The 24,321-nt window shown below is 41.5% G+C and overlaps 1 protein-coding gene across 1 annotated transcript in view; it reads right to left on the reverse strand.

Annotated features, from left to right (window-relative positions):
* Window positions 1–24,321, reverse strand: part of RyR (Ryanodine receptor) — a 374,701-nt gene that overhangs the window by 59,000 nt on the left and 291,380 nt on the right. Inside the window, exons 65-72 of the mRNA XM_069314342.1 lie at window positions 23,593–23,672; window positions 18,566–18,746; window positions 17,934–18,268; window positions 17,414–17,669; window positions 15,877–15,995; window positions 11,783–11,902; window positions 4,866–4,898; window positions 2,220–2,322 (exon numbers count right to left, since the gene is read on the reverse strand). Of these exons, the coding sequence (XP_069170443.1) occupies window positions 2,220–2,322; window positions 4,866–4,898; window positions 11,783–11,902; window positions 15,877–15,995; window positions 17,414–17,669; window positions 17,934–18,268; window positions 18,566–18,746; window positions 23,593–23,672 (1,227 nt within the window). The remainder of the gene's footprint in view (window positions 1–2,219; window positions 2,323–4,865; window positions 4,899–11,782; window positions 11,903–15,876; window positions 15,996–17,413; window positions 17,670–17,933; window positions 18,269–18,565; window positions 18,747–23,592; window positions 23,673–24,321) is intronic.

A 24,321-nucleotide genomic window follows, 5' to 3' on the forward strand; every position in this document is an offset into this window, starting at 1 on the left:
TAATTGCAACCCAGTCCTCATTAACGTATTTCATCCATAATCGCTCAGAAAAGAATTATTCGTTATTAATAATTTCTGGGGTGAATGCAAGAGCCGGGTTGGGGGAGGCGGCGACGCCATTGTAGGAGAGCGTGCTTGGACGACAGCGTGCGAGAGAGGAGGGTCCTGGCGTGAAGAGTGGCGAGACACGTAGTGATTGGGAGTTATCGGCAAGAATTACGCTGATACCCAACTAATAGTGAATAATTATTCCTCCACGTGCTCTATAGTGCCCAGCCAGCAAATAACGCGTCTACAATTAAAGCCAAAACCCACAAATACGCGTACAACGCAGTGAACGTCTGGGACTGGCAGACGCGATATCGGCAGACTTCAGTATTCCATACACTCACGTTAAGTATAGGTTTCTTTCTTGATGCATCATCTAAGATTGTATATTTGTGAGTAGTCTGTCGTTACATAGTGAGAAGACCCCCATATCCAACGTTAGTACCAATTCGGCATTTCTTCTGTTTCATGAATATTGAGCTTAAAAGTAGCCTATTCCAATGCTACTTAATATTCTTTAATTTTCAGCCCGTATGTGAGGAGTCATCGAGTCGTTACTCTTCATTCGCGCTATTCACCTCTAGTTCCTTCTATGTGGAGATCCTGTGATCACGAGGACGAATGACGAAACGATGTCATAGAAATCGTCTTAAAGCTAAGACTCCTCTCGTACAAATTTAATTCACCTGATTTGATTCTTATACAATTTTGTAGGATCATTATATTGAATAGATTATTACCAGATATGATGATTGGTAATTCATGTGTTTGCTTTGACTGTTGCTCAGTAATTTAATAATCATTAATATTCACAATTTGAGTTCACATATTTGAATCTATAGCAGTTTAGATTTATAATATCATTTACTCAGCAATGAACTGGTGGCGAACCACACCAGTTCCTAGACGTATATGAAGTTCTAGCAATACCCCCCCCCTCCAATGTAGGTGTTTGAGGCTCTGACTTTAATTAATTAATCATACAGTCCATTTATTATTTCAAGTGATTATTCTTTTTAATAATTATCCATAGACACTGGTTCTCTAGTGTTATTCTAATGATCATTTATTAGTTTTCCCTCTTTTCTCAAAAGTGGGTGGTCCTTCGTTTATTAAATGAAATAAGTAAATAATTGAATAATTGAGTCAAGCCCCAGATATCCCACACGGGTCTCCATGCAAACCACATTTATATTAGAAACATACAATGTGCTGTTAAATGTCTCAAACATGTGTTCGAGGCTCCTACAGCTGTGGGTGCAATAGCTAGACGGCTGATGACACTGCCTATACTGGAACACAGCCCCCCCCCCCTGCAGTGTTCAGGTGGATGTCCCCATGGGGAACACGTCACACAACACCTGGGGAACACGTCACACAACACCTGGGGAACACGTCACACAACACCTGGGGAACACGTCACACAACACCTGGGGAACGCGTTACACAACACCTGGGGAACACGTCACACAACACCTGGGGAACACGTCACACAACACCTGGGGAACACGTCACACAACACCTGGGGAACACGTCACACAACACCTGGGGAACACGTCACACAACACCTGGGGAACACGTCACACAACACCTGGGGAACACGTCACACAACACCTGGGGAACACGTCACACAACACCTGGGGAACACGTCACACAACACCTGGGGAACACGTCACACAACACCTGGGGAACACGTCACACAACACCTGGGGAACACGTCACACAACACCTGGGGAACACGTCACACAACACCTGGGGAACACGTCACACAACACCTGGGGAACACGTCACACAACACCTGGGGAACACGTCACACAACACCTGGGGAACACGTCACACAACACCTGGGGAACACGTCACACAACACCTGGGGAACACGTCACACAACACCTGGGGAACACCCTTAGTCAACTGCCCCAGTTGATGAGACAAGCCTTCGAAGACCCAGAGGAAATAATTCCTGTCAGTGATTTCGGGTAATAAATGAAGCTGTAGTTCCATATATGGATTAAAGGTAGGTCAAGAGCAGGTCTAAATAGTCACCTTAAATAACCAATCAGACAATGACTCAATAAAAGGCATTAAATTCAGTCCCTGATCACACTGATCGCTGTTAATCCGTTCAGAAACGAATCTGTGTAACAAGTCAACCTTAGGAGAAATGGATTTACCTGTGCCACTGGAGGCGGCTCTGCGGCAGCAGCTGAAGGTTGTTCTTCATTCCTCTGCATGGCCTCCTGCTGGGCTGCCTCTACTGCTTTCTTCTCCGCGGCTCTGAGGAGAAATTGTCCCTCAGTGATGTCTTCCTACTTACTGTCTCCGGCGTCTTATTGCAGAAATTGCTCTCATTGAAGTCAGGCAGAAAAAAACTATATTTAATGCTCTTATATAGTTAAACTTAGGACATAAGGCAATTCAACTTAGAAAGTAATAATGTCTCTAGGGAATCTCTGAAGGAAATAGTGTCCTTTAAGAAATATATCTGATGGCATATTATTAAGTTTCAAGTACTTTATAAATTTTGGTACAAAATGTAAAGAAAGCACATTTCTGCTGCTTTATGTTAGGAAGTGAAGATTCTAAGTTTAAGCAAGAGAACACACCACGTCATATGTAGAGAAATGCCACGAACCCCAGCTTTAGCTCGCTGCCTGCTGAGTAAATCCAATGTAAATAACAGAAGTAAAGGGAAGTAGTGTGAAAAATATACATTAGAACATAAGAGTAAAGGAGCCTACAATAAGACTATTGGCCCTTACGAGGCGGCTGGTGTGTACACCTGCCCGAACACATACACATATATATATATATATGCGCCTTACCTACACTTCTTATGATCCAGTCATCACTCCTTCTCACAGTAACCCCCTAATTTCTTCCTCAAATCTACAACCTTGTTTCGAAACGACTTTAAATTATATTTATTCTTTGAGTTCTATTTTCTGTTGGTATATATATATATATATATATATATATATATATATATATATATATATATATATATATATATATATATATATATATATATATATATATATATATATATATATATATATATACTGAAAACTCACACCCCAGAAGTGAACCACTTCCCCGCCGGCAATCGGATGGTAATCTTGGGCATAGCATTTTATCAAGATTACCATCCGAGTGCCGGCGGGGAAGTTGTTCAAACAGCTTCGGCTATCACTTCCTTATGTTTGGTTATGATGGTCAAGCAGATTAAGGCGTCCTGTAGATACCAGTTGCATTGCTCCTGGGAGTATGGGTTCGAGTCACTTCTGGGGTGTGAGTTTTCAGTAGCATATAGTCCTGGGGACCATTCAGGCTTGTTTGCATTTATATATATACATATCCCTATTGTTTTATAATTTTATGCATATACATATACATACATTACTCTTATGTTCTTTGTACACACATTCTTTTAAATAAACATTATTATTAATAATAAGATTATTATTATTATTAGTAGTAATATTATTAACATCAGTGATGTCTCATCTTGCTCATGGTTTGATAGAGAATGTTATTTATCGTCTTTTTAATCTCTATTGATAAGGAAGAATTCGTGTTTCAGGGATTAAGTTTGTGATCCGTGTGTACGGTCGTCCGAGTGAAGTAGAGTCCACTCAGGCGTGCGGACACTAAACATCAACCGCATCATTTAATTGTAGTCTAAAATGAGCAAGATAAAGCTGAAGAGCTCATTTATGGTAGCTGTTGCTACCATTCCTAGATATAAATCCCAGTATTTTATTAAGTTTTTGGCACGTTTATGCATTGTTTTTTAGCTTAAAATTCCTGCAAATAATGACTGCTAGATCTTTCTCGCATCAGACTTGGTAAGTCAAACATTGTCCAGATATCTTGCAACTTTGTTAATGTTATCTAAACTCTGAACAAAACATTTCTAAGCATTAAAGTCCGTCTGCTAAACGTTCGCCCATTTTAATAGCCCGTCTAGATGGCATTGCGCCTTCATCTGAATTTATTTCCACATTGCTTTTGTACCGTCTTTAACATTGGCAGTGAGACAGCAGTTTGGGCCTGTGTGTGATGGTTGATGTATACGGCCAACACGAGAGAAAGGTCCGGGCCACTCCACGGGCGACGGTGTCATACTCCCATCTCATCCCATGTATGTTGTCTGTTTGCCTTGAAACAAAGAAGCTGTAACGCAACTTAGACAACCCCGCCTTCCTTCTAACACCAAGGCATCCAACCTATTAACGGGTCTCTCGCGAGGTAGTGTCACAGGCTTTGCTACAATTAGGCTACACAATGTCGCAATGCTTACCACTTTTAACTGCCTGAAATATACTGGGAAGGAAGGAAGGAAAGCAGATCGGTTGAACATGAGCGGCTCTTAATACAACCATATTGTGACCTTATTATTAACCTATGATGCATAAGATGTGACCAAATTACTTTTGCAATTCTCCATTCAGACAAATTTCCAACAATAGATTGACCAGACCACACACTAGAAGGTGAAGGGACGACGACGTTTCGGTCCGTCCTGGACCATTCTCAAGTCGATGGACTTGATCGACTTGAGAATGGTTCAGGACGGACCGAAACGTCGTCGTCCCTTCACCTTCTAGTGTGTGGTCTGGTCAACTTACTTTAGCCACGTTATTGTGACTCATCGCCTCCAACAATAGACATTAATCTTATCGGACGATAGTTGGACGCAAATGATCTATCTGCCTTGTGTAGAGTTGGCGTGTGAGATAGAAGGAAGAGAGGGACACGGGAGAGAAGAGAGACGGGTTAGAGTGAGTGGGGGAGAACAAACAATGGGCACTACTAACTCGAGGTGACCAGCGCTGCCGTCCCCACCAAACCTGAGGTAATAGCAAAAAAATGTGATACTCATTAATGTCCACAAAAATCAACAAGTAATTACAAAACATTAGCGACTACTGCAAGCAGGAATGTGTTAAACTACTCAACAGCCTCGTTATCCCCACAACGCGGGGTCCTTCAACACAGTAAGCATTAAGTGGCAATAAAGCTGCAAGTGTCAAATGCACCCTTTAAAGCTGCAGTACTCATCCCTAGTACTATTTAAAAAAAAATAAAATCTAATTTAACACTTGCTAACACGCGGTTGTGAGTCAGCATAACATTGTTAAATAAGTTGCAGTGAGTCAGTGCTAAAGTATTAAATAAGCTGCAGTGAGTCGGTGCTAAATTGTTAAATAAGCTGCAGTGAGTCGGTGCTAAAGTATTAAATAAGCTGCAGTGAGTCGGTGCTAAATTGTTAAATAAGCTGCTGTGAGTTGGTGCTAAATTGTTAAATAAGTTACAATGAGTCGCCAGTGCGTAATTGTTGAGTACGCTACAGTGAATCAGCTGAGCAGAGTCGCTCATGAAGCAGTGACTCCGAGCTTAAGTTTGTTACAGTGATAAGAGCACCAATGTTGCAAAAGCTATAATGATCCAATTATCACTGTTAAACACGCTACAGTGATCCAAGTAGCACTGTTAAACACGCTACAATGATCCAAGTAGCACTGTTAAACACGCTACAATGATCCAAGTAGCACTGTTAAACACGCTACAATGATCCAAGTAGCACTGTTAAACACGCTACAATGATCCAAGTAGCACTGTTAAACACGCAACAATGATCCAAGTAGCACTGTTAAACACGCTACAATGATCCAAGTAGCACTGATAAACACGCTACAATGATCGAAGTAGCACTATTAAACACGCTACAATGATCTAAGTAGCACTGATAAACACGCTACAATGATCCAAGTAGCACTATTAAACACGCTACAATGATCCAAGTAGCAGTGTTAAACACGCTACAATGATCCAAGTAGCACTGATAAACACGCTACAATGATCCAAGTAGCAGTGTTAAACACGCTACAATGATCCAAGTAGCACTATTAAACACGCTACAATGATCCAAGTAGCACTGTTAAACACGCTACAATGATCCAAGTAGCACTATTAAACACGCTACAATGATCCATGTAACACTGTTAAACACGCTACAATGATCCAAGTACCACTGTTAAACAAGCTACAATGATCCAAGTAGCACTGTTAAACACGCTACAATGACCCAAGTAGCACTGTTAAACACGCTACAATGACCCATGTAGCACTGTTAAACACGCTACAATGACCCAAGTAGCACTGTTAAACACGCTACAATGACCCAAGTAGCACTGTTAAACACGCTACAATGACCCATGTAGCACTGTTAAACACGCTACAATGACCCAAGTAGCACTTAAACACGCTACAATGACCCAAGTAGCACTGTTAAACACGCTACAATGACCCAAGTAGCACGGTTAAACACGCTACAATGACCCAAGTAGCACTGTTAAACACGCTACAGTGACCCAAGTAGCACTGTTTAACACGCTACAATGACCCAAGTAGCACTGTTAAACACGCTACAGTGACCCAAGTAGCACTGTTAAACACGCTACAATGACCCATGTAGCACTGTTAAACACGCTACAATGACCCATGTAACACTGTTAAACACGCTACAATGACCCAAGTAGCACTGTTAAACACGCTACAATGACCCATGTAGCACTGTTAAACACGCTACTATGACCCATGTAGCACTGTTAAAACACGCTACAATGACCCATGTAGCACTGTTAAACACGCTACAATGACCCATGTAGCACTGTTAAACACGCTACAATGACCCATGTAGCACTGTTAAACACGCTACAATGACCCATGTAGCACTGTTAAACACGCTACAATGACCCATGTAGCACTGTTAAACACGCTACAATGACCCATGTAGCACTGTTAAACACGCTACAATGACCCATGTAGCACTGTTAAACACGCTACAATGACCCATGTAGCACTGTTAAACACTACGCTTGACAATCTGGACAACAGCGATTACTTCAGCTTATAAGTTTTTAGCTTGCAAATGAAGTCAATGTAATCAGCAGCAAACATTTAACTAATTACAAAAGTCAATATATTACATGCATGAAATCACTTTTTATTACTGCTCCAAGTATAATTACTCTTTATGTTGTCAAGAATAAGGCATATTTATTTTAATTGAATTCACAATTTAATCAAATTAATCTGATAAATATTTTTTCTCAAATATATTGTCTTCCACACACACACACACACACATACAGGAGGACTGTTTGAGGCTTCAAGAAGACCTAGGAATGGTCGAACAAATGGTTGTTAGAGTTTAACCCAAGCAAATGTAATGTAATGAAGATAGGTGTAGGGGGCAGGAGGCCAGAAACAAGGTATCATTTAGGAAATGAAATTCTTCAAGAGTCAGAGAGAGAGAAAGGCTTGGGGGGTTGATATCACGCCAGACCTACCCCCTGAAGCCCATATGAAGAGGATAACATCAGCGGCATATGCCCGGTTGGCCAACATAAGAACTGCATTTAGAAACCTGTGTAAGGAATCATTCAGAACTTTCTATACCATGTATGTCAGACCAATCCTAGAGTATGCAGCTCCAGCATGGAGTCCATATCTAGTCAAGCATAAGACTAAACTGGAGAAGGTTCAAAAGTTTGCCACCAAACTAGTACCCGAACTGAGAGGTATGAGCTACGAGGAGAGACTACAGGAATTAAACCTCACATCGCTGAAAGACAGAAGAGTTAGGGGGGGGACATGATCGCCACATACAAGATTCACAAAGGAATTTGTAGAGTAGATAAGGATATGCTATTTAACACAAGGGGAACACGCACTAGGGGACAGAGGTGGAAATTGAGTGCCCAAATGACCCACAGAGATATTAGAAAGAACTTTTTTAATGCATGTTGCATTCCATTTGGTTGACAAATGGACTGCAGTAGGAAGTGATGTGGTGGAGGCAGACTCCACATACAGTTTCAAGTGTAGATATGAAAGATCCCAGTAACCTGTACACCAGTTGAGAGGAGGGACCAAAGAGCCAGAGCACAACCCCCGCAAGCACAAATAGGTGACTACAAGGCTGTTGGAGTCTCACCATCGATGCTAAGAGAGGGGGCAGAAGCACTTGGTATGCCATTTCCTATGGTGTATAACAAGTCATTGGAAACAGGAGACCTACCAGAATGTTGGAAGACAGCTAACGTAGTCCTAATATACAAGTAGGGTGATGGGCAGGAGACCCTAAGCTACAGGGCGGTGTCCTTAACTTGTATACCATGCAAGGTGATGAATATGATCGTGAGAAAAAGGTTGCTAGCACATCTGGAGTGAAGGGACTTGTATAACACACCACCAGCATTTGTTCAGGGATGTCAAATTGTGCCTCGCAGGTTTAATACAATTCTATGACCAAACAACAAGCATTAAGCAAGAAAGAGAAGAGTGGGCAGATTGTATTTTCTTGGACTGTCAGAAAGCTTTTGATAACGTCACCCATAAGAGACTTCCATAAATTGGAGAATCAGCAGGAATACTCTAGTGGATAAGGGAGTACCTAAATAACAGGAAGCAGAGAGTTACTGTGAGGGGTGAGACCTCAGACTGGTGTGATGTCACTAGCGGAGTCCCACAAGGTTCTGAACTCGGACCTATCCTGTTTCTGATATACATACATGATCTTCCAGAGGTTATAGACTTATTTCTCTCAATGTTTGTGGATGATGCTATAATTATGAGAAAGATTAAGACAGAAGAGGACAGCAATAGACTGCAAGATAACCAGGACAGATTGAAGGAATGATCCAACAAATGGCTGAGTTTATCTCGAGCAAATGTAAATTCCCTACACCTGAAGACAGGTGTAGGAAAGGAAGGAAGGAAGGTAGGAATTATCAGGGTAAAGCGTCAAGCAATTACAACCATATAGTACTGGGAAAGGGTCAGGATAAGGATAGGCGATGGGACGGGGGGGAAGGAATGGTGCCCAACCACTTGGAGGGGTCGGGGATTGAACAGGTGTAGGGAGTAGGAGGCCAAACTCAAGGTACCAAGGAGAGAGAGAACGAATTATCAGAGGAAAGCGCCAAGACTATATAGCACTTGGAAGGGGTCAGGATAAGGATTTGGGATGGGACGGGGGGAAAGAATGGTGGCCAATCACTTGTACAGTCGGGGATTGAACACCGACCTGCATGAAGCAAGACCATGTAAGCACAAGCAGAAACTTGTGTAATGAATCATTTAGAACCTTGTATACCTCATATGTCTGGCCAATGCTGGAGTATGCGGCTCCAGTGTTAGTCGATATCCAGTCAAACACAAAACAAAGTTAGAAAAGGATCAGAGGAAGGCCACCAGGCTAATTCTCGAGCTGAGGGGTATGAGATACCAGGAAAGATTGCTGGAACTAAATCTCACGACACTGTAAGACAGGAGAGTTAGGGGAGACATGATCACTACCTATAAAATTATTAGAGGAATTGACAGTGACAATTTTTTCATCCAGGGGGTAAAAATTATCCTTGGAATCATTTCATGGTTTAGATATGTTGATGATATTTTGTGTATATGGCCAACAAATGTAAATTCAGATGAATTTGTAGCTAATCTTAACGATCAAGTCACGTCTATATAATTCACTATCGAGACTGAAGTTGATAAATGTTTGCCAGTCTTAGATATACTTATTCATAGGGAAGATTTTAGTGTTTACAGAAAGCTTATGAATAATTTATCTTATGTTCATTATTTCTCAGGGCATAGATACCATGTGAAACAATAATTGTTTTCCTCTATGTATCTAAGAGCTCTTCGGGTCGTTAGTCCAGTATTCTTGGATGAAGAATGTTTATTCTATTGGTCTCAAGCTTTGTTATCCACTGAGTTTTATGGAAGTTTGTAAGTCAGTACATCGTACTGAACCATCATCGGTGCTTGCTAGGGTGGCAAAAATAAGAACTACCTTAAAAATCTAAATAAAGAATTCTTTAGGATTATATATACTACTGTTCATTGTGTTGTGAAGAAGGAAGGTAAGGTTGAGACCACATTACCACCCACAGGCCAGGATGAAGGCCGGCCACCTGTTAAAACCCTGGATATGGCGCCAGTTGCGGCCTCCACACCTTCTTAGTGAATTTAGTAGAGTTCTAGGTTGAATGGCTTTTGTCCTATCAAGCATTTGGGAATCACTAGACCGCTGGTTCAAGTCATCTCTATACCTCAAATGATTTCTTCACTGATATTTCACACCATTGTGATTTCTGTGTGTTGTGTTAAATTCAAGCAAGTGTTGAGTTGTGTATGAAACTGGGCGGTGAGAACAGGAATCTAAATTGAAGGTGACAAATGGGAGACGAAATCCTTCAAGTATAAGGCAGAGAGAATGACACATGGGATAAATATTACACCAAACCTGTCTCTCTAAGTCAACATCGTACTGATATCATCATCGGTGCATGCTAGGGTGGCCAGGATAAGAACGACCTTCAGAAATGTAAGTAAGGAATCGTTTAGGATCATATATATACTATATGATACACCAGTCCTGGAATATACAGCAACTAGATGCAGTTCTTAACTAATTAAAAGCAAAACAAAGTTGGTGAGAGTGCAGGTGTATGCCACTGGACAAGTTCCACAACTGAGTGCTATCAGTTACTGGGAAAATAGTAACAGTAAGAGGAAGACAGAATGGTTTGTGTAGTTAAAATTACTTTGTACACAATTCTCAGGGAATGTAAGAGAGCAGACAAGGGAAGAATATTGTGGGAGTTTGGAAGTGAAGAACGGCACACAAGAGGTGCCACACTGTGTCTTAATGGGGCATAAAGATATTAGAAACAATTTAGTCATTGTTGTGAACAAATGGAATGCACTAAGAAGATATATGGAGGAATCAGACACCATACGAAGTTTAAAATATAAATAATAAAGCCTAATAATAATAAAGCCAGTCAAGACAACCTAACTTTATATTGAGATGTTGGACTAAAAGGCTGAAATTGAAACCTCGCAAGGGCAATTAGGTATGTACAATCAGGCAAGATTACACACACACACACACACACACACACACACACACACACACACACACACACACACACACACACACACACACACACACACACTCGCAAATACAAATAAGTGAGCACGTTTATGTGATTGCACGCTGCCTCCAATTTTGTTTCAAATTAATAAGATAATTGCACACATTTATAATTGAAAATATCATAATTCCTTTTGGAGTCACTTCTGCTCTAAGTGACTCTTGTTCACTCTTTCGTTTACTGTTATAATTCTGCCTAAATTCACAATTAGAACATGGCAATATTTTTCAATTATGTAATTTGTATCTAGTTTTCTGTGTCTGGGTTTAAATAGGATCTTGACTCTCACTCTCTTTTTGCATCATTCTTGCACCTTATTCTCTAACTTTCGTATCAATCGACAGTCAGATTCAGTAACTTCTAACATCCCGTGCATTAAAGATATAAATAATTTGAAAAAAAGGTTGTCATTGATCTGTTGTAACGAGAAATATCATCCATTATTTGGTGAAGAGTATCATAAGATTATTCACAAGAGTACAATAATAGACTACCAACTATGATCACAAGAATATTAAACTACAACACATTTACATCACTAGGAAAGAGTAGACACCCAGCAAGGACAACCATGCTTAAAGCTGACAACAAAACTATCTACGAACAAGGAAGGTGGGACTGCCTGCCCAGCACCTGGCTGCAGCAAGGGAGCCAAGTACACTACAGCAAGAGACTGGCACATCTTCGCGGTACCAACACACAGCCGCTCGGCTACCTACTTGACAGCAGCGATAGCTTGCTCCGGGGTGATGTCGTCCTTGAGCTCAGCCAGAGCGTCCAGCACCGGCTTCATCTTATCGTCGTCGATGATATCCTCAGGTTTAGCCTCCAACGAAAGTCTGCAAAGATTTAGAGTCGTGTTGAATATTAAGAACACTGACTTACATCTTGGCTTGGCACAAATCAAGATTAACTTGGCCACCTCAGACCCAGTAAATACTTTTGTTTATAAAGGTATTGTATTAGATGATAACGATAATAATGTCTTGAACGAATTACTGCTATTGCCATGCTAAGCATTTTGAAGTTGAAGTTTCACTTTGTAATTTACATTTCAAAAGTAACTTTGCTTCTCCAAAGCCATTTTGAGAGCATCTGATTATCACCTCTTTCTTAACAAATCTGTTATGTTACCTCTGTGGGAAATTTTATTCACTATATCAACATTATTATCTAAGAAATGTATTATTTCTATTTCATACCAAAATCATTTCAAAATCATATCAGATTCATAATATCCTACATCTGGATCCCACATGACAATGCCACTATGATAATGTACACCATAGGGCTCATGGTGCCTAAGGATCCCACATGACAATGCCACTATGATCATGTACACCATAGGGCTCATGGTGCCTATGTGACTTTGTGCACGATTTCTCAAGGATCTAGAAGCTTCGAGAACAATATCTTAATTAAAAAACTATTGGAACAATCAATCGATTTCCGATAAGAATTAAGTCAAATCAATAGTACTATCAAGTACTACAAATAATCTATAAATTCTGTATCTAATTATATTATAATCACATCTTATCTCAATCATATGTCTAGACAGAAAAAATAATAAATAAATATAGATTGAAGGCTACCCTCCCCAAAGAGGGCAGAGCTAGCCGGGACTTCAAGCGCCGACGACTGGAGCGTCCGGGGCAGAGAACGTATGTTTACAAACAGAGTGAACACGTGATGCGGTGCCTTGCGAACATTTTCAGTAAGGGACACCACACTAACTTGTCATTATCACAAGTGATAACTCTCTAGAACTAGGGGAGTACCTGGACTATATCTATACGCAAAAATTCCTAGTACTTTATCTAAATGAGAGTGTAGAGTGGAGCACACCAAGTGACTAGCAAAGCTGCCTGAATGTTTAACAGCAAAGCTGTGACATAAAAATATAGAGCCTAAGCTCTACCAGAGAGGTTATCAGTCTGGCAACTTGTCAGACGGCACTGGCTCTCAGACTGTATAAACATAAGTATATTGAGTGTTATTGTAGTGTGTTGATTGGCCAATTGTATGCTTGTGTAACCTTAATATAACCAATAACTCTGCCGTTACAGAGTGGGGCAACGCCCCCATATTTCAGTAAGATTTGATTAATCTTTCAGCCATTGAATCTTTTCAATTTATCTGGACACTCATTAATTATTACACCTCAGTCATTGAAAGTCAAGCTCGACTGAAGCTTTTCATATAAATTGAATATTTATGTATATATAATTGATAATATACATTACGGTAATAATTGCTTATTTAGTTATCTTTAATTTATCATAATGAATAATAAAATCCTTGTGCCTAGATACCAGCATTTGGACCAAATTTGAGGTCATTTAATTGCATATTTCCATATATCATACATCTATAATACAAATTGTCGTGTTTATTAGTATGTGAATATTGGCTGTTGTAATAATAGTGCTAAGTTGGACTATGCACATGTTTAGATGACACAGTCTGTCATTAGGACCAGCGGAGCTGGGATTTACTACCCTAGCTAGGGACTTCAGTTATATTAATTTTGCATACAGTAATTTTTAATTTAGTACAGTACAAGTCCCAAGTAGTTCTTTCCATATATCAATCCCAGCAAGTTTACCACAACTTCATTAGCCTCTGCTAGTTTGCTACTAATCAATCTCTCAACTCTTGACAGAACAAACCCAGAAAAAAATATAAATCCCTTATTCAAAAAATGTAAAGATCTCGATCATTCTGGCACATTCTATCTACGTTTTTGAATGAGGAGTCACATATGGCATATAACAGCATGTGTTACATATAGTGCTGATATAACAGTACTTTTTTACATATAATTATTATATATTTGTATATAACGATAAATTACAACAAATCAAGTCAAGTCACATGAGCACATGGCCAGGTGTGGAGTGTGCTTATTAACGTAAACACCTCAAGTATGGAGTACGTCTAGGTTATAGATACAACTGGGAGATTGGTGAACCCGGACAGATAGAATGCATCATCTGCCAAACAATCACAGAAAAGCCACTACTTCACTATCTCCTGGAATGTGAAGCAACCAACGACCTTAGAAGAGCTTTAAGAGTCCCTGAATCTTGCAGTAACCAGCCTGAAGCCATCAACACTGCCACTCGTCTGGTCATAAAGTTGTCCAGCAGCTGAACAACCCCATAAATACTGTCAAGCAGTATCCTCCCCAGCAGTAGCAGCCACATAGTAAGGACTGACAGTTCAAATGCGCACTCAGCACACAGTATATCCTTCACGACCAAAGCTCACATTCACTACAAACATCAACCACTTACGGGCTACTCATTCCCGTGCCACCTCTTGGGTGGCCTAATCTTTATCAATCAATCAATCAAGTATGGCATATAGTATTTGCGTTGTTGCTGAAACATCCTGATCAACACTGAATCATAATGTAAGACTGAAGAACAACATCAACGAGGTTTGCCTAAGTTTTTGTGCAATAAGCTTACATCCGTGAGAAGATGTGCAATGACTACGATGTCTGGTGAGGTGAGGACATCACACAGGTTGCAGCACATTGTATCCTAAGCATTTGTGTGCACCATTTCTCAGGCACAACATAAGAGCCACATGAAGATGGTGTCGTATACCTGAGAGGCTTGACTGTATATTCATGCAGCATGGTTTATGAGGCCAACATTGACACAGTTAGGTCACAAGCCCGTGACAGGTGAGAGAGTCAGTGATAACCACAAAACAAGCCCGTGACAGGTGAGAGAGTCAGTGATAACCACAAAACAAGCCCGTGACAGGTGAGAGAGTCAGTGATAACCACAAAACAAGCCCGTGACAGGTGAGAGAGTCAGTGATAACCACAAAACAAGCCCGTGACAGGTGAGAGAGTCAGTGATAACCACAAAACAAGCCCGTGACAGGTGAGAGAGTCAGTGATAACCACAAAACAAGCCCGTGACAGGTGAGAGAGTCAGTGATAACCACAAAACAAGCCCGTGACAGGTGAGAGAGTCAGTGATAACCACAAAACAAGCCCGTGACAGGTGAGAGAGTCAGTGATAACCACAAAACAAACCTCAGGCTCATCTGAAGAGTATATATAAATATTGACTTTATATATTATGTCCATATTTGTTTATTCAACCACAAAATTTATGATAAATTTCATAAAATAATTTATTATAAATTTATGAATAAGAATTGCGAAAGAACTAAATGTAACAGTTATATGTAAGATAATTCAACCAAAGAACAAAATCAATGCACAAATACAAGATTATTACACCAATAAACATCTCTGAACTATATAAATTTGACACAGCTTGTCGAGCCATTAAACCGTGTTGGTTTTCTTTCACACAAACGATCCCCATATATAGTAACATGTTCACAGCGAGGGCAAACTTGCCAGCGAAAGACTCAGCATGACGCTGCAATATTCACTGTCACTTCCTGCAACTAACTTACATGAGCAAACTATTCACTTTCACTTCTCACAGGAAACAGGGTGAGCTCGAGAAGAAATACAAACTTCTTGAGTGGAGCAAAAATAGTTCCTCTCACCCAAATCTACTCACCTGATGAGCTCATCAACACCGGTACGCACTCGAGAAAGGTGTTTAAATAATCCACATTTTCTCTTTGATAATGAAGTTACTGCATAGGAACAGAATTTAATCGGTATTTGTAATACATTTGAGATTCATGAGCTTATGGACTCCTGTTAAATTATGAGTCAGATTGCCAACAGAATGTCACTTCCAATCAAATGTCCAGCCAAGCATATCATGCATACAATAAACACTGTTTATTTATCGGAATTATTGCTTACTGTTCTCCTTCAGGCTTGGCTTCTGCAGCAGGCGGCGGCAGTTGATCAAGAGCAACGTCCGGTAACGCTGGTATAGCCAGACGCACGAATGGACCAGACTTCTCCTCCTTCTGCTCCGCCTTCATGAAAGTAGTGGACAATTATTATTACATGATTCCTGCTCCACTAATACTAGTGTTCATCCAATCCGCATGCAAGATAAAAGCCCACTCAAGATAGTATTTATACCCGTGGTAAAGTAAAGTATTTCTGTCTTAGCTTAACTGTAAACACAGGCGAGGTGAGTGTTGCTGAGGTACCACAACTTACACACAACAATATGGTACAATAACACTTCGTGTACCTCAGAACATCTCAACTCTTTTAATAACAGATCATCCAAAAAATGGCTGACTGTTTCTCTCTATAAAGTAAAATACAGAGAAATATAAAGTTAGAAACAGAGACATAATAGAGTCATGATTGGTCATGGCTGTATTATGTCTATTTTTTTCTCCAAGCACAAAGAGACAACATTGAAAACAAGTAAATAAGGAGGAGTTGTTCTTCCGTGAGAAGATAATCTAAAGTGATGCCATGACGAGGCGCACCTAACTGCCAGGTTCAGTAATTTAACGAAGCTTCTAGATAAGGTCAAAATTTAACTTAATTTACTTTGTTGTTGTTTATTATGATAAAAAAGATAAAACATAAGAAAAGATGTGTTTTATAAGGAGTGACGACCCAGGCACAAGCTTGGGGATCAGGACACCACACTTCAAACACGTCATAAATTTCATTGTAATATGATGCGCTAGAGACATGGTCCACCCGGGCATCAACACCACACAACAACTTGTCTCAGAGGGTCGCACAGCGCAGCAGCAGTTGTGTGTACAACTACTTCCTGTTTCATCAGAAAACTACAGTAAGACAAACTTAAAATTAATTCTTGGAATAATCAAAGTCCATAATTCGAGGCCCTCAAACCTGAAAACCACATGAGATTAAGAATGGCAGCACTCTCCATGGCGGGTGTGTAGCAAGAACAGGAGTTTATGCTGTACACAGTGAAGGGCTGAGATGAGAGGAAGCCAGCAAGTGTTGAGGTTAGGCCTCTCCCTCACCCATCATCACCCCGTGTTTGGTGCAACACACCAATGTTTAGTGTGGCAGTACCGTGCTGACAACGGTCCATCATCACACCGTGAAGGCAGTGTGACTTCACCCCACCCTTACCTACCTTACCACACCTCACCCATGCCTACCTTACCTCACCCTTACCTACCACACCTCGCCCTTACCTACTTCAACTCAACCTTACCTACCACATCCCACCCTCATCTACTTTACCCCATCCTTTCGTACCTCACCCCATCCTTACCTACACTCCTGCCCTGTGTACCTTTATTACTATGAGCCGTGTGCATGTTTTACAGTTGATGAAGACCTTATAAGAGAGAGAAGATCTAAGCGTCAAGTGTGCTCGTGTGTCTGTGTTGTTCTACGTAATGTGAGAGGAGTGTGTGTGAGAGAGACCACAGGAAGGTACTCCTACCTGCTCGAGGGGCGGGCCTTGCATCAGCCTCATGGTGGCTCGCCACACCTTGCGGGAGACGTAGAACACACCAAAGGCGCTGTGGTACATTATCAGGAACAATAAGCGACAGAAACCCACGGCCAGTTCGGCTGGGGTCATCTGTTTGATCTCCTTGATTTTCCTCTTCACGTTAGATGGCGCTAATATGGAGAATGTCTCCAGCACCTGATCCTTCATACCTCCAATCTTGGCCTTAATCAGATCCATGCCCGTTCTGGAGATTAAACATTAAAGTCAGCCTAAGCATTAGTCTCTTAATGTGAAAAGTCTTTAAAACATCATATATCACTAAATATATATATTTGGGAATTTGTAGCAGAATAGTAATTAAGTTTATTCGAGATACTGTCAAACGTTAACTCATAAAATCTTCAGCTAGTCTAAATATCTTAAAATTCAAAAGAATTTAATCTTAATTACTATATACTACAAGTGATTTATTAGATGAAGTATGTAGAAGGTAAGTGAATATTCTCACTTTTCTTCCTCGTCTTCAGTGAGGTACTTGAGTGCATCAGCTTCGCACTTCTTGGCCATAGCGTCGTCTTCCTCCTCCATGAGAGCGGCGGCGTGCTGCATCTCAAAGATAGCATCCTCACAGAAGTTGACGAAAGCTTCCAGCTTTTCCTTGTCTCCCTCGGTCACGATGGCGTAGAAGAACCCTCGCTTGGACTCCTTAATCTGGGGCTTCTCCCACTGGTCGATGTTTTCCTCCTTGATCTCAAAATACACTCGCTCAATGCGCTTCGAACTACCCATGATTTCGATGCGTCCGAGTAGCGGTTCGAAGTAATTGAGAACTGAACCTGCCGTCTAAAATTACAGAGGTAACAAAATATGGAACTGTTTAGTTTTAGTTATTTATTTTCCTCTTCAACGGAATTAAAATAAAAAATTATGTGCAACAGTTCCAATTTATTTTTAATTATGTAAAAAGCAATGCTGATAAAGTCTCTGAAACAAGAGATTCTGGTCATACTCGGTAAGTCTCTCTTCTGCTAAACTTTGATAGATTCATGAAGAAGATTCCAACTTAAGTACCTAAGGCTTTAAAGATAATTAAAGCGTGTGAAATGGGCAACAAAATGTGCAGAAGTATTAAAACTGTACCTCTAAGAACCTGGCGAGGCGCGGGTCGTTGGGCATGTGCTCTGACAAGTTAGTGAGCAGCACTGCCAAGTTGAACCCGATCTCCTTGGCTGGGTTGTGGAAGCGTTCAGTGAACTCCAAATAGTCAATCTTGCCGTCATGGTTACAGTCACAACACATCAGTAAGAAGTTAATCTCCTCCCTAAGAAATGATGGTTAAAAAAGAAAGTTGAATGTAATGAAATCGTTGGTAAGCAGCCTACTCAGTAGCTCCTCAACTTGGAGGAGAGCAAGCCATGTGGAGCATAACAGGCGTCTGGGGACCCACAAACACCTTCAGAACAGCACCAGAATCTGATGCCATGAAAAAAGGTGAGCCTTGGAGTAAGATATCATCACAATACTGAAAAAATCCATCAGAAAGATAACAAATGCTCCAAAAAATCTACAGATTTAAAAATTTCAACTCTGATGATAACAATAATTAGTGCAGCAAAATAACCGCCAAGATACACTCGCGCGCCACAAGATAATAGACATTCTTGGCCAGCCTGCCGACTCATTTACCCCCCCCCCCCCCAGAACCCTTCCCAATACTCCGAGGGAAAGGTAGGCAACAGGCCAAAACGGGAAGCTACTGGGTGGTCCACCGGAAAAAGCAGTTTCATTACATTCAATGGTAGATTTCTGAGTGTCCTCAGTAGTTACATAATGTTACCTCACAACACAAAAAACGAAACAGGCAAAGACAGCCAGGGCTTACCCATGGACGGAGGAGGTCGAAGTGACCGCCAAATGCAGAGGCACTCAGTGTCAGGCAAGACGTCCAAGCACCACACAAACACAGTGTGGCTGAGGCTCATGCAACAATTAACGAGAGACCAACACATAGTTCAACCAACAAAAACCCCTAGATCAGGTATTAGCCAGAGATATATTGATGAAAAAGGGCTGACAAAACTGCACACTTACGGGCATCATGAGAACAACGATAATCCTAGTGTTGGCCAAGTGAGATCACCCTCCAAATAACCTGGGAGCATAACAAGCTTTAGAACAGAAAACCTAGGAAACTGGAGTAAGAAACACGGCATTCAGCAGCACAGACCTGATGGCACACAACTAACACTACATGCAGGCGATGAGTCTCAATAACGTGGCTGAAGTATGTTGACCAATCCACACACTAGAAAATGAAGGGGGGACGACGACGTTTCGGTCCGTCCTGGACCATTCTCAAGTCGATTGTGAGAATGGTCCAGGATGGACCGAAACGTCGTCGTCCCTTCATTTCCTAGTGTGTGTATTGGTCAACTAACACTACACTGCAGAGACAGGATAAAAACTATGGTGCAGCCCCAGCCAAACTGTTGGTCACCAACGGGAATCAGACTTTTCATTGTTAGCTAGAAAGAGAGAGAGCTAAAGCCGAAGAAACCGACAACCAACATTGAGAGAACACACACCCCACTTCTGGAGACGGGCAAGAAGCTCCTCAACCTGATAACTAAAAGCCAGAACCAACAAAAAGACCGTTATCAAGAAAAAACACTGCACTGAAGACGACATCAAAAACAAAAAAATAAAAAAGAAGATTCGATCCAGTGACCAAGAAGGCTCCAGAGGAGTATGAGTGGCCAGGAGTGAAAGAGCGCCACACCAAAAACCAACAAGTGTGTCTACACCAAGGCCGAGCAATACTGGGCGAAAATAATAGGACTCAAACGATGAACTAAAAAAGTCACGACAGAACAGACATCACTCATGGAAAAAGGAGGCCTGCCACCTGTCTCCCATATAGGCTATCTTCAGGTTATCTTGAGATGATTTCCAGGCTTAGTGTCTTTACGGCCCGGTCCTCGACCAGGACCGTGAAGACGCTAAGAAATAAGGTAAGAATAAGATCTGAAAGGTAAGAATAAGATCTGAAAGGTAAGAATAAGATCTGAAAGGTAAGGATAAGATCTGAAAGGTAAGAATAAGATCTGAAAGGTAAGGATAAGATCTGAAAGGTAAGAATAAGATCTGAAAGGTAAGAATAAGATCTGAAAGGTAAGGATAAGATCTGAAAGGTAAGAATAAGATCTGAAAGGTAAGGATAAGATCTGAAAGGTAAGAATAAGATCTGAAAGGTAAGAATAAGATCTGAAAGGTAAGGATAAGATCTGAAAGGTAAGAATAAGATCTGAAAGGTAAGGATAAGATCTGAAAGGTAAGAATAAGATCTGAAAGGTAAGAATAAGATCTGAAAGGTAAGGATAAGATCTGAAAGGTAAGAATAAGATCTGAAAGGTAAGGATAAGATCTGAAAGGTAAGAATAAGATCTGAAAGGTAAGAATAAGATCTGAAAGGTAAGAATAAGATCTGAAAGGTAAGAATAAGATGGAGGTAAAAATAAGATGAAAGATAAGAATAAGAACAAAGGTAAGAGTAAGATGAAAAGTAACAAAAAGAAAAAGGTAAGAATAAAAGAAAGAGATAAGAGTATCAGGTAAAGTAAAGGTAAAAAGGACAAAAAGGGAAGAAGGCAAGGTAACTATCAGGGGAAAGTACCAAACCATTGCGACAATGTAGCACGGGTAACGGGTCTGGAAAACGATTTGGGATGGGACAGGTGCGAGGAATAGTGCCCAACCACTTGGACGGTCGGGGGATTGAACGCCGACCTGCATGAAGTGAGACCGCCATTCTACCGTCAAATGCTGAAGAGGTCAAATGACGAGGAGAAAAACCTAGCAACGTAAGAAACAGAAAGAAAAGGAAAGAAAGCCTAAAAGAGGCAAAACTACGTCAGGTCACGTTTGGTCAGAAGGTTGGAGCATTCTAGTATGTAGTATGAAAGGGAAGACTCAACTGTAACAAAGCCAGGACTCAGGTTCATGTTGGGTAGGTTGTATATCAGAGCTGATGCAACTAGATGGCGTCTGTGAAGAGTAGAGTTAGGTAAGACAATTTTAGATTTTAGAAGACCAATCGATAGAATGATTAGAGCCCCAAACATGACAGAAGAGAACATTGTTTGTGTCTGCAGAATTATTTTTCTTAATTTTCTGAAAAGTGGTTTAGTCATCATCCAAACACTTCGTTAAACCTGGACATACGGACTACCATGAACCTGGTAGTCATCCGGAATGTTGCGCTGGGTTTGTACCTGGTGAGATCCGAAAGGCCGAGAACAAAGCGAGGCTCTAGCTCGTCTCACTCGGTAACAAGGAACAGACATGATAGCATCTGCCAAGACGACGTCACTGATAACACCCGCGTGCACAACAAATCACAGATGACTTTGCAGAGTAGATGACTGAGCAGGACTTAAGGACAACGGAGGTGGTAAGAACAACACTTATTACACCTGAGGCCACACGATACACTGAAGCATCTGGGATCCGCGTGGCACAAGGCGTTCAAACGGTCCCCCACTACACCGTCAGCAGGGTGAACCATGGAAGAGCTGGCGGTAGTAACCATGCCCGCCCTCAGATCGGGGCAAACGAACTTGCTTCCAAAGAAGAGCCTAACCAGGTGGAGCATCATGAACCAGGGAAACCTGTGCCACAGACTCGACATTGGAATCCTAGAAGCCAGATCGCTCAGCTGCCTAGAAACACAGGCACAGACAAAAAAGCCAAGCAAGCCAGGCAAGCTGCAAAGAAGTCCATCGCCACATCCCTCAGGAGCTGAATGAACAGCTTGAGCACAGCATCTCCCACAGTAGCAGCAGACCACAACGTAACAGCCACCGTGCCCGATAAGGAGTCTAGACCACCTATACAAGTGTCCAGCAAAGATCTGCATAGGACATGGCCGGAGAACGTTAAATTTTAGGTGAGCCCAGTGATCCGCTGCCACAAGCAAGGCAGGCACTAATATATGGATACATTAATACTAATACATACTAATACATACAACTTAGGTACTAATACATGGAGCCGTTACACGTTAGGGGCCATCGAATACAAGGCAGCATTAATCATTTCAGACACAAAAAAGAAAACTGAAAAGACATCTTTTCAGTCTGATTACTGTCACGAAACTGAGGAAATATTGAAGCGTAACGATGCACACTGCAACCTGTCCTCGTACAAATAACGTCGCAATTCGATCGTATGCGTTACACAAGGCCAAAAATTCTCGCACTAGAAAATGGAAGCTGCTTGCGAAAGTGACGTACTGTCCCGTTTTCTGTTTTGGGTCCTGTGGTCGGTTAAGAGACGACACTTTACATTGACCGTTTTCTTGACGTTGGGAAACCTTGTGAGGACGGGCTGCACACAACACCAACTGGACCACATGATGGAGTAAAAGTACCTGAATCACGTCTACTCAACCTTCATGGAGTTTAGAAGTTACCATCTGGTGTAGGCGATGAGTCACAATAACGTGGCTAAAATATGTTGACCAGACCACACACTAGAAGGTGAAGGGACGACGACGTTTCGGTCCGTCCTGGACCATTCTCAAGTCGACTTGAGAATAGTCCAGGACGGACCCAAACGTCGTCGTCCCTTCACCTTCTAGTGTGTGGTCTGGTCAACTTACCATCTGGTATCACAACAGAAGCTTTACGAAATACACGCACATGAACACACAATTATGTGATTTATCTATAAGAAAATGTTTGATTTCCGGTGGTGTTTTCTTAGTAGTGTGATGATCACAGATCCTCACCCTCCTGGCCTTCACCTTTGTCAGATTCTGGTTCTGATCTCCGGTGGGCGCTGGCGGGAAGCCTGAACTCCGCAAGACTTAGCAAGCGGTAGCTCTGGGGAGGACTACAGACACCCCCCTACAACCCCCAACCTCCCTCCCCCAGATATTTCAAGAAATTTGTGTCAAAGATAAAAAGAAAGATCCTTTTGCTAACATACATCACTGTCTAGGATATTGCACATTTATATGAAAGATGTGTAGTAAGAATACTATGTCTGTATAAGACATTGTCTTATAAAGAAAAGGAAACCTTTTTAACTTGTTGGTATGTTCTAATCTCACCACAATTGAACTTCCAGGTAAATAAGACTTGAGTGCATTCTCAAGAGTGACTCACGTGGTGTAGTTCTTCTGCTGCTCCATCTTCTCCTTAAACTCCTTGGGTGTTACAGTGCCATCCTTGTTCATGTCCAGCTCCTGTCAGGGCGAGACAGGTGGTCACGTTCATGGCTTGACAAAAGACAGGTGGTGACGGTGATGGTATGACACACAAGAACACCACTGGTGTATGGTGTGTGTCAGTGTGCAGGTGTGTACACAAGAACACTACTGGTGTATGGTGTGTGTCAGTGTGCAGGTGTGTACACAAGAACACTACTGGTGTGTAGTGTGTGTCAGTGTACAGGTGTGTACACAAGAACACTACTGGTGTGTAGTGTGTGTCAGTGTGCTGGTGTGTACACAAGAACACTACTGGTGTGTAGTGTGTGTCAGTGTACAGGTGTGTACACAAGAACACTACTGGTGTGTAGTGTGGGTCAGTGTGCAGGTGTGTACACAAGAACACTACTGGTGTGTAGTGTGTGTCAGTGTACAGGTGTGTACACAAGAACACTACTGGTGTGTCAGTGTGCTGGTGTGTACACAAGAACACTACTGGTGTGTAGTGTGTGTCAGTGTACAGGTGTGTACACAAGAACACTACTGGTGTGTCAGTGTGCTGGTGTGTACACAAGAACACTACTGGTGTGTAGTGTGTGTCAGTGTGCTGGTGTGTACACAAGAACACTACTGGTGTATGGTGTGTGTCAGTGTACAGGTGTGTACACAAGAACACTACTGGTGT

Source organism: Procambarus clarkii, chromosome 78 (assembly GCF_040958095.1).
Source record: "Procambarus clarkii isolate CNS0578487 chromosome 78, FALCON_Pclarkii_2.0, whole genome shotgun sequence".
Taxonomy (NCBI): domain Eukaryota; kingdom Metazoa; phylum Arthropoda; class Malacostraca; order Decapoda; family Cambaridae; genus Procambarus; species Procambarus clarkii.